Source organism: Geotrypetes seraphini, chromosome 5 (assembly GCF_902459505.1).
Source record: "Geotrypetes seraphini chromosome 5, aGeoSer1.1, whole genome shotgun sequence".
In the NCBI taxonomy this organism is placed as follows: domain Eukaryota; kingdom Metazoa; phylum Chordata; class Amphibia; order Gymnophiona; family Dermophiidae; genus Geotrypetes; species Geotrypetes seraphini.
Window position 1 is genome coordinate 261,410,112 of NC_047088.1, and position 12,237 is coordinate 261,422,348.

Here is a 12,237-nt window from a genome sequence, read left to right on the forward strand (position 1 = left end):
AAAGCAGAAAGATGGTTTTATGCAATTTTATGGGTCTAAGCCGGTATTGCAAATAAACATTTTAAACCTGTAGTGTTTTTATTTTTATTGAAAGAACATCAATAAAAGTACAACTTGTAATCAGGTATGTATCTCTGGTGTTATTCTCTTTTGGCTTGGTTGCTGATTGTACCTCTCGTGATTGGTTCATTCAATAAAAATATATTCAAAAAAAAAAAAAAAGTACAACTTGTATCGGAATGCTGGCTTCTGCATTGTGCACTAGAGGTCTGCACGGGAACGGGGATCACGGGAATCCCCCCCCTATCCCACGGGGACCCCACTCTGGCTCATGGGACTCCCACAGGGATGGAAGGCTTTGGAAGCAGGGTTCATCCATATAATATAATGGACACGTCAGCCTTAGTAAAAGAGGGGGGTTTATAAGTGAATTACCTGAACAGAAAACAAAAAAAGGGTTCCACCAAAGAGATTCCACAAGGAAAACAGCAGCACAAACACAAAAGAAACTGTGGAATTGATGATCCTGTCAGAAGTAATTGCTGCTTTTTATGGGGACGGCCGGGGATGGAGGTAATTCCTTGTGGGGATGGGTGAGGACGGAGAGGATCCTGGCAGGGACGGGTGGGGATGCAAAGAATCCTGGTGGGGATGGGTGGTGATGGAGAAGATCCTGGCGGGATCGGAGAGGATTCTGACGGAGACGGGTGGGGACAGAGAGGATCCTGGCAGGGACGGGTGGAGACAGATAGGATCCTGGCAGGGACGGGTAGTGACAGAGAGGATCCTGGCAGGGACGGGAAGGGACAGAGAGGATCCTGGCGGGGACGGGTAGGGACAGAGAGGATGCTGGCAGGGACGGGTAGTGACAGAGAGGATCCTGGCAGGGACGGGTGGGGACAGAGAGGATCCTGGTGGGGACGGGTAGGGACAGAGAGGATGCTGGCAGGGACGGGTAGTGACAGAGAGGATCGTGGCAGGGACGGGTAGGGACAGAGAGGATCCTGGCGGGGACGGGTAGGGACAGAGAGGATGCTGGCAGGGACGGGTAGTGACAGAGAGGATCCTGGCAGGGACGGGTAGGGACAGAGAGGATCCTGGCAGGGACGGGTAGGGACAGAGAGGATGCTGGCAGGGACGGATAGTGACAGAGAGGATCCTGGCAGGGACGGGTGGGGACAGAGAGGATCCTGGCGGGGATGGGTGGGGACAGAGAGGATCCTGGCGGGGACGGGTAGGGACAGAGAGGATGCTGGCAGGGACGGGTAGTGACAGAGAGGATCCTGGCAGGGACGGGTAGGGACAGAGAGGATCCTGGCAGGGACGGGTAGGGACAGAGAGGATGCTGGCAGGGACGGATAGTGACAGAGAGGATCCTGGCAGGGACGGGTGGGGACAGAGAGGATCCTGGCGGGGACGGGTAGGGACAGAGAGGATGCTGGCAGGGACGGGTAGGGACAGAGAGGATCCTGGCAGGGACGGGTAGGGACAGAGAGGATCCTGGCAGGGACGGGTAGGGACAGAGAGGATGCTGGCAGGGACGGATAGTGACAGAGAGGATCCTGGCAGGGACGGGTGGGGACAGAGAGGATGCTGGCAGGGACGGGTAGTGACAGAGAGGATCCTGGCAGGGACGGGTAGGGACAGAGAGGATCCTGGCGGGGATGGGTGGGGACAGAGAGGATTCTGGTGGGGACGGGTAGGGACAGAGGATGCTGGCAGGGATGGATAGTGACAGAGAGGATCCTGGCAGGGACGGGTGGGGACAGAGAGGATGCTGGCAGGGACGGGTAGTGAAAGAGAGGATCCTGGCAGGGACGGGTAGGGACAGAGAGGATTCTGGTGGGGATGTGTGGGGACAGAGAGGATCCTGGCGGGGACGGGTAGGGACAGAGAGGATGCTGGCAGGGACGGGTAGTGACAGAGAGGATCCTGGCAGGGACGGGTAGGGACAGAGAGGATCTTGGCAGGGACGGGTAGGGACAGAGAGGATGCTGGCAGGGACGGGTGGGGACAGAGAGGATGCTGGCAGGGACGGGTAGTGACAGAGAGGATCCTGGCAGGGACGGGTAGGGACAGAGAGGATGCTGGTGGGGACAGAGAGGATCCTGGCGGGGACGGGTAGGGACAGAGAGGATGCTGGCAGGGACGGGTAGTGACAGAGAGGATCCTGGCAGGGACGGGTAGGGACAGAGAGGATCCTGGCAGGGACGGGTAGGGACAGAGAGGATGCTGGCAGGGACGGATAGTGACAGAGAGGATCCTGGCAGGGACGGGTGGGGACAGAGAGGATCCTGGCGGGGACGGGTAGGGACAGAGAGGATGCTGGCAGGGACGGGTAGGGACAGAGAGGATCCTGGCAGGGACGGGTAGGGACAGAGAGGATCCTGGCAGGGACGGGTAGGGACAGAGAGGATGCTGGCAGGGATGGATAGTGACAGAGAGGATCCTGGCAGGGACGGGTGGGGACAGAGAGGATCCTGGCGGGGACGGGTAGGGACAGAGAGGATCCTGGCAGGGACGGGTAGGGACAGAGAGGATCCTGGCGGGGACGGGTGGGGACAGAGAGGATCCTGGCGGGGACGGGTAGGGACAGAGAGGATGCTGGCAGGGACGGGTAGTGACAGAGAGGATCCTGGCAGGGACGGGTTGGGACAGAGAGGATCCTGGCGGGGACGGGTAGGGACAGAGAGGATCCTGGCGGGGACGGGTGGGGACAGAGAGGATCCTGGCGGGGACGGGTGGGGACAGAGAGGATCCTGGCGGGGACGGGTAGGGACAGAGAGGATCCTGGCGTGTACGGGTGGGGACAGAGAGGATCCTGGCAGGGACTGGCGGGGACGGAGAGGATTCTGACGGGGACGGGTGGGATTTCTGTCCCCGTGCAACTCTCTATTGTGCACAGAAAGTCAAACATCAGCTCAATACCAATATTTTAGTCCAGACAATAATTTTAGTTCTAATTATTCATGCACAAAACATATTTATTTATTAATTTAGCCCGTCCTCCCAAAGGAGCCCAGAATGAGTTACAAGATTACATTCACAGTATAAGACAAACTTTGGTGGGGAAAATAAACTTGATGTACATAGAGGTATACATTTCAGCTTTTACAGATAGTCATAACATACAGATTTGGAGATACAGACAGTGGACATAGGGTGTTTTAAAAATTGCAGTATGTTCCGAGAAGACATGGGACTTCTTTTACTAAGGTAAGCTAGCGGCTTTAGCGTGCGCTAACCGCTAACGGCTCCATAGAGCTTGCATTAGTATTTTTCATTTAGCACGTGGTCTGCGCACGCTAAAAACGCTAGCGCATCTTAGTAAAAGCAGCCCATAGTCTATGGTGGTTTAAATGACATAATTTCCCGTATGGACATAGCCTAACATAGGTAAGATAGCTTTGTAGGTTTGTGTGTCATTGAAGTGTGGTGGGTTTCTTTTAGATAAGAAGGAATTGTTTTTTGGTTTTTAGAAATATGTATATCTCAATATGTAGACCATTTGATGTACCATATATACTCGAATATAAGTCGATCCAAATATAAGTCAAGACCCCCCTTCCCCCCCAAAGGAGGAAAAATGGTTGACTCGAATATAAGTCGGGCAGCTTAATATTCAAGTGGTCCTGCCCCATCAGGCTCTGCGCCCAGCCCCCTTCCTTCCTCCCCTCCCCTGTCAGGCTCTGCATCCAGCATCCTTCCAACCTCCCCGAGAATTCGCGGGAGCCAATAAGGAAGCCACTCAGCGCCGAGAAGCAGCGCCAAATCGCACTGCTGCTCGTGCCGCTGAGATGGACTAAGTGGATCCGTGCAGCCAGTTAGCAGCGAGGCAGGAGTTCAGAAAGCTTGCTTCTGCCCGCTGCACCTCCACCAATGATCGGCAGAGGTAGGAAGATAGGGCAGGGAGGAGGAGGGGGGGCAGAGCCTGGCCGCGACGGCCTTAAAAAATTCTGGGAGGGGGCATAGACCCAAATATAAACCGGGACCCCCATTTTGGGCTAATTTTTGGCCCCAAAATCCCAGTTTATATTCGAGTATATATGGTATTTGCCTGTACACATTATTTTGCTATTTTCTCCAAAGAGCGGTAAGGTAGTTTGCAGAATCCCGAGCTCCCAGACATGGATAAGCAACCACCAGATCCTGTATGTATTATACTGCAGTCCTTTTTTTTTTTTTCTAACGGTATTTTGGAAATCTACAAGAAATCTTCTGCTGGCTCACTGTCAGTCCGATTGTTAAAAAACAGGACAGACGGATGACAAGAGCATGAATTAAAAAAAAGTTTCAGTCGCAAAGAGCAGCAGGAAGAAAGCTTTGATAGCAAGAACAGACAAACTGAAAAAAAAATTGTTTTCTCTGAGCCAAATGCAGCCTTTTATCAAACCAAGTGCATCAGATGATCCTGTAACACATCAAATTCCCTCAAAACAAGCTTGTTTTCTGCTGGCTGCAGTTTTGGGATACATGTAGGAAACGGAACATCTGAATGTGCTTTATATACCACATATGATAATAACTTTTATTTTGTATACTGCCATACCCAGAGAGTTCCAGGCGGTTCACAGCAATTAATTAAGGTTACAAACAAAGATAACAGTGGAGTTAACAATTTTTGGAGTGTACAGGTCATTGACGTTGACAGGAATATACAAGAGTGTACAATAGGAAGGTAAAATTTTATTTACAAGGAAAAATTCCGGTCATTGAAGTTGATTGGTTTGGTGGGTGCAATAAGAGGGGAAGGTGGAGGTGCGCTAGCGTTTTTAGCGTGCGCTGAAGATAACCGCGCGATAGATGAACATACTAACGTGAGCTCTATGGAGGCGTTAGCGTCTAGTGCATGCTACTCTGCGCGTTAATGCCTTAACGCACCTTAGTAAAAGGAGCCCTAAGTGTTTTTCTATCTGTCCCAGCAGGCTCAGAATCTAGCTCTAGTAGCTGGGGCAACGCAGGGTTAAGTGACTTGCTCAGGGTCACAAGGAACAGCACTGGGATTGAACCCACAACCTCAGGGTGCCGAGGCAGCAGCTCACACCACCAGGCCACTCCTCCACTCCACAGTGTTCACATCCCTTCCCTAGGGTTGCCGGGTTTTTCCACGGAGAAACCCGGACGTATGGCCCTGCCCTGTTGCGCCCAGAGCCCCGCCCTACCCCGTTTCGCCTCTGGCCCCATGCACACAAAGCTTCGTCTGGAGGGCTGGAGGGCCTCCGAGCATGCGCGGATGCATGTGACATCATCTACGCATATTACGAGGCAGATGCAGCCGGGAGGTCGGGGCTTTCCAAAACTCGGGATTTGGAAAGTCCATCCAGGCACCTAGACCAGACATGGGCAATTCCGGTCCTCGAGGGCCAGAATCCAGTCGGGTTTTCATGATTTCCCCAATGAATACGCATTGAAAGCAGTGCATGCAAATAGATCTCATGCATATTCATTGGGGAAATCCTGAAAACCCAACTGGAATACGGCTCTCGAGGACCGGAGTATCCTACCGCTGAACTATAGGGTCTGAGATTGGTTTAGGGCAGGGGCAGGCAATTCCAGACCTCGAGAGCCGAAGCCAGGTCAGGTTTTCAGGATACCACAATGAATATGTATGAGATGGATCTGCATTCACTGCCTCCTTGAGATGCAAATCTATCTCATGCATATTCATTGGGGAAATCCTGAAAACCCGACTGGATTTGGCCCTCAAGGAAGGACTTTGTGGACCCCTGCTCTAAATAAAACACATGCCTGGGTTTTCCCGGACCTCTGGTAACCCTCCAAATGACACTGTTTGACATCTTTGTGTAGTTCTATACATATAACACATACGGCTGAGCTGAGAAAAGAGAAACACACTTTCACTTACGCTTGTGTCTACATGCTTCTCGGGGCTTTCCATACTGGGTGGCTGTGGAGAAAAAGAAAAAAGAGCAATCATATCTGAAAATCTCAAGTCTGGCCACAGTTTCGTGAACAGGGTACAAGGAAGGGAAGCAATAGATGAGTGGAGGGAAAAAAGTACCAGAGGAGAAACGGAAGGAAGAGTAGAAGAAAGAAACAGTGACTGGAGAAATGGATGCGAGGAGAGAGTGGAAAAGAAGACGGAGGAGAAGAAGGGGGGAAAAAGTAAGGTGGAATGCATGGAAGATAGCAAAAGGGAGGAACAGATCACATCGATGTCTGGTAAGAAGTTGGAAAGAAGCCTGGTTCTATTTCACTCCCTGCTCACCAGTTCACCACTGTGTGTCTTGAATATCGCAAACACTCAACACTTTGGACAAGGCCAGAACTGTAAAATTCCTATTCTGGCTGCTCTGGCCTGCGTGTTCCCTTCAATATCTACTCATGTCTCAGACAACAGCAGAGACAGATTCCCGTTTTAAGAGATTTGTGTGGAGAACATTCGAGAATATTTTGAAAGAGGATGTGAAAGCCAGCACTGACTTGCTCCAGGTTCCTTGGAGTTGGTTGGATGCCAAGGGCTCGTCCCAGTTTGGGGCCCACTTCAGAATTTGGCTCCTATAGTATGCTAATTGGTCTGTATCGCACTCTAAGTCCACAGCACAGCATAGGGGGGACATTGGTGACCCTGGGCAGATAATTGCAATAGGCACAATATACCGAAGCTCAGATAAAGTGCCATCCACATGTTCTTACCCTTATTTTCTCGGTGTGGGGAAAAGTGATTTCCTAGCTGGCAATCACACATGCAAGAGATCATCCCTTCTCACTAGCTGGGGACAGAAGCCAAGTCAGCTGGTAGAAAATGTTTTCACCTCATGTATCCATCCCTCTCCTCCCCAGTTCTACGAAAAATGTACCAAGCTCAGCTGCCTTTTCATGTTGTTGATTTCTTTTTTGCTTACGAACATTTCCCCATACTCTCCTAGACGTAATTACTAAACCATCCTGTCCAGCTGATTCCACTACTGCAGAACAAGCTGGATTTCCCATTTTTGCTCTCTATTTCAAATGATTTTAAATGCACTCCACGTGAGCTGTAAGCGCATAGAAGTTAGATTCCTGAGTCCCACGGGAAAAATGGCTCACTGTAAAATGAATCATCACATTCTGGAGGAAAAATACTCCTCATCCAATTTCTAATTTTGCACACTGAAGCATACTGTGTCCTTTGACTCGCCCGATATCCACCAGCCAAGCCACAGGGAGCAAAGTTTCAAATAGAATCCTTTTCTTTTCCCCAGTGGCATCTCATTCAGGCTTCATGTCTAATAGTACAATGAACCACAGACCTGCAGATGTAGGCCAGATTAACTCCTTAATCTTCCACCTCGGGCCCCAATCAGAATATCTAAGGCTACTTTTTGGTGTTAGTCATTCTGCCCCGTTAACTCCTTAATCTCCCACCTCGGGCTCCATTCAGAATATTTAAGGTTACTTTTTGGTGTTAGTCATTCTGCCCCGTTACTGTTTTTCAACTATATTACTCTTCCCTGACAAGAGGGCAAAGAAGATCTCACTCTAGCTGCTGAGAAAAAAGCTTATTATTCACTTTCATGTTTTCTGGATAATGGAAACTGCAGAGACCAGCAGCTCAGCAAAGAGCCTCAAAAAATGTGCCTGCTGCCTCTCCAAGAAATCACACTCTTGTTTCATATTCCTTTTCTGAGGGCTCTTTTGACTATTGGTATGAGTTAAAAGTGAAGGAGGGAGAAGGTACAGCATAGACCTCATCCTGTCATGACTAGAGTTACCTTATGGCTCCAGAAAAAGGAGGATGGATTGAGACATCCAGGAAGTAAAACCCAGATGTCCCAATCTTTCCTCCTTACTTCCATTGCTTTTGAATGTGTGGATCACGATAGACTATGAAGAACTCTAGCACAAATGGGAATACCCAAACACACAACTCAGCTGATAAGAGCCATTATGAATATCAAGAAGCTACAGTGAGAACAGAATATGGCAACACTGATTGGTTTCCAATAAAACGTGGTACCATGCATCTTCTAACTTTACCTGTTCAATCTTTACTGTGAAGCCATCTTTGAAATTTGAAAGACGAGAGCATTGGTTTCAAAGTTGGTGATCAAAATATAAACAATGTGCTATGCAGATGATACAAAGCTCAAAGTCATAACATGATATCAGAACTGAACATAAACAAGATAAAGATCATGAACATGGAAAATGCTGAAAATTTTTAGCTTGAAGGCGATAGAATAGAAGTTGTAAAGTATTTCAATCTCCTGAGCTCTTTCGTAAACAAAGAAGCCACTTCAACGAAGGCTCTCGAGAAAGTATTCAAAGGCAAGGAGGAAGATCAGACTTGTCCACGCACTTGTTTTCTCAGTGGTCAGTTACGGGTGTGAAAGTTGGACACGACGGAAACAAGACAGAGAGAAGATTGATTCATTTGAGCTTTGGTGGTGAAGAAAGATTTTAGGCGTGCCGTAGACCGTCAGAAGAACTAACAAATCAATTCTGGAAGAGATCAAACTGGCTATGTCTCTTAAAGCCCAAATGATGAAGTTACAACTGTCTCTTATTTTGGTCACACCATCAGAAAAGAAAGATCATTGGAGAAGGACATCAAGTTCGGGATGATCGAAGAAACAAGGCGAAGAAGATGACCTGCAATCAGATTGCTGGACACACTGAAAACAACCATGGGGATGATGCTGGAAGACCTTACCAGACTAGCACAAAACCGATTTCTTTCTAGATCTGTAATTCACCAAGTCTCTAGGACTCGAACATGAGTCAATGGCACCTAACAACATCCTAGGATTAAACAGTGAATTTCTATTAGACCATCTTAATAATGGGGAGGAACTTGCTGTCTTGGTACCTGAGGGTACCAATGACATAGGGAAATGTGGTAAGGAGGTTCTAGAAGCCAAATTTAGGCTGTTAGGTAGGAAGCTAAAATCCAGATCCTCCATTTTCAGAAGTGCTCCTTGTTCTACACACAGGATCCAAGAGACAGGCGGTGTCAGGTCAAAAGCGCGCCGGGACAAAGGCACGCCCAGGCAATTGAGCGCAGCGCGCGCCGCCGCACCGCTCTAAATGACTGTTTTTAGTTCTCCGACGGGGGGGCGTGGGGGGGAACCCCCCCAGTTTACTTAATAGACATCGTGCCACATTGTGGGGGGTGTGGGGGTTGTAACCCCCCACATTTTACTGAAAACTTCACTTTTTCCCTGTTTTTAGGGAAAAACTTCAGTTTACAGTAAAATGTGGAGGGTTACAACCCCCCAAACCCCCCATAACGCCGGCGCTATGTCTATTAAGTAAACTGGGGGGGTTCCCCAACAAAACCCCCCGTCGGAGCCCCTAAAAACTGTAATTTAGAGCGGCATTGTCGCGCCGTTGTCTATGAACCGAGACAGGCAGAGCTCCGGAGTCTCAATGTGTGGATGAAACGATGGTGCAGGGAGGAGGATTTTTGATTTGTTAGTAACTGGACAACATTATGGGGAAGGGGGAATCTATTCCGCAAAGATGGGCTTTACCTTAATCAGAGTGAAACCAGGAGTTTGCCGTGCCCTGTCTTAAAGAAACATTTAAACAGGAGGATTCAATTCTACCTCCACTAAACAAGATATGTTATATTCTCTTGTCATCTAAGAAACAAACTAGTTCTTCCGCTAAAAGAGTTCAAGTTGAGATATCTTCTGGTAGTCTGAACTTGACAAATATTTTGGGAAGTTCTGCAGTTGAGATTGTCTCTGGATCTAAGCTATTGGTATCTTTTTTTTCTTTTTACAGGACAAAGTCAATCTTATGTAACTTTTTGGGAGGTAAAATATACATTTTTTCCTGACATCTCAAAATGGGCACAGTTACAGGAGGAAAACGTTCCTTATCATCAACAAGTTTTGGTGTTAGGAGCAACATTTTAGTTACGTTACCTATGTAAATGTTTCATTTGCTTGAATAATGTAAGGTATGTTTTGTTATGACTATCTGATTTTGGGCACATTGTTAGAAGAGAGAGATCACTGGAGAAGGACTTCATGTTTGGGAAGATCAAAGGAACTAGGCATAGAGGGCTACCTGCAACTACTATGGGGATGACACTGGCTAGCATTTGACCGACTTCTTTTTGGATCTTTAACTCAAGAAGTCGCTAGGACTTGAACCCGAGTCGATGGCACCTTAAAAAATGTTTTGCTTTAGCCATCCTAGCTACCGTTTTTTTTAGAAGGATAGGAAACTGTTGCAAATAATGTCCAGATGGAGTTAATTTGGATACTCAGGGCATTTAATTTTGATGGAGAAAACTCTCAGGGGCTCATAATCGAAAGAGAAAAACGTCCAAAAACCGGCCTAAATCGGCACTTGGACGAACATTTCTCTAAAACGTCCAAGTGCCGATAATCAAACCGGGTTTGGACGTATTTCTAAATGACTTAGGCCTTCATAGAGCCGCTCAATGTCCAAAGCTAAACGGGGTGTTTCGGGAGGCGTGTCGAGGGCGGGAGTTGTGCGGGACGTGGTCCGGCTTAGACTTAGTCGTACAGTATGTATAACCGAAAGTTATACAACAGAGCCTAGAGGAAACTTGGACATTTTGACTTAGACCATCTAAAACATGGTCTAAGTCACTAAAACCCACCTAAACTCACCAGATAATCACTGAAAACACATAACACAGACCCCCCACACACTACCACAGTGATCACTAACACCCCCCCACCCCAATAAAAATTTTAATCATAACTTGAAATTTCAGCCTCCAGACCATCATCACCTGGCTGCCTGGCATAGGAAAGCCTAGTCGTCCAGCCCAGAGGCAGCTTAAGTCATCTTGGGGGTGGGTTTGGGACCCATAGAGAGATGGACCCATGCCCATAAGCTTCTGTAATCACTGCTTTGTTACTGAAACATGTGCACTCCCCTATACACCCCCAAAATCCTTTTGTACTGGCATATAAGTGGCTCCTGCATCCATAAGGGCTATAGGGGTGGTAGATAAGTGGGTCTAGGGGATTCTGAAGGTGGTTTGGGGGGCTCACCGTGACCTTTAAGGGAGCTGTAGTGAGGAGAAGCCATGGCACCCTGTTTGTGAAGTTCACAGCAGTGCCCTGTAAGGTACCCCACTATTTAGGTGCCCTGTCTGGGTGCTCTGTCAATCACTTTGCAGACCCCTCCCACGTCCAACAGGGCTTGTTCTAGACGTTTTTCACTTGGACGGACATTTGTACGAAAATGGACAATAAAGATAGACGTTTTAGATCAGATCTGCAGGACGTATAATTTGGACGATTTTCGAAAGTCAAAACAAGTTGGACGTCTCTTTCGAAAATGTCACTTAGGCACTTTTTGACTTTGGACGACTTGCGAAATGGACGTAAACGGACTTAGACGTGCCTTTTGATTATGCCCCTCTCATGCTTTTCTTGATATTTTGTATTGGTTAATATCTACCTTCTAGATGTCTCCGCTTGACCTACCCCTATTGTGGCCTAACATAGTAATTGAATGACTAATAATTTCATTGTAAAATTTCCTGGCATAAGGTGGCAACTTGGACACATTCCTTTTCAAAAGTGTAAACTCTTTGGTTTATATTATAATTTGATAAAGCAATTTTAAAAAGTCAACAAATGCAGCCAAATGGCTTTAAGAGGCCTTTAGGAGGTGTGCTAGCTGAGGAGGAATCTGAGGTCCGAGGGTACTAAGAGATTGACTTCCAAGAAGGAGAAACCTGTTTGGTATGGTTAAATCAAGAACGACAATATTGTCTGTGGCGGGGGTAAAATTATGGACTTCCCTCCCTGGCATTCTGAGGATCTGTTCTGACCATTTACAGTTTAGAAAGATGTTGAAGACACAAGTGCATGTGGAAGCTTTCCTTTGAAACTTTGATATGAAATCAGAATTGTACTTAGATGGCTGCAGCTGACTCACTGTATTAAAAAGATTCTAAAAACTAATAAATACAAATTAGATGTGCCTTCATATTTTACAGCATGTATCACTATATCTGTCTCTGGTAAGGCTGCTTCAAAATGGTACAAACTACTCCAGGGTTATAAATGTGCTTCTGTGAGTACTGTTAAGGAACTATGGCATAAAGAACTTTCATTGGACTTAGATGAGCACGCATGGGGTCACTTGTGGACCTCTGCTGGTAAAGCCCTTCACTCTTCCTCCGTACTCCAATCGGCATACTTTTTATTGCATAGGGCTTACTGGACCCCTTGTAGGCTAGCTAAGATAGACTCCTCTGCATCGAAACTGTGTTGGTCTTGTAAACTACATGAGGGA

General features: G+C 47.6%; 1 protein-coding gene across 8 annotated transcripts in view; it reads right to left on the reverse strand.

Moving 5' to 3' along the window:
- The window catches only part of TNS1 (tensin 1), a 606,988-nt gene that overhangs the window by 255,233 nt on the left and 339,518 nt on the right, over positions 1-12,237 (reverse strand). For all 8 annotated transcript variants that reach the window (XM_033945996.1, XM_033945995.1, XM_033945994.1 and 5 more), the window contains one exon: positions 5,867-5,908. In XM_033945996.1, coding sequence (XP_033801887.1) covers positions 5,867-5,908 — 42 coding nt within the window. The remainder of the gene's footprint in view (positions 1-5,866; positions 5,909-12,237) is intronic.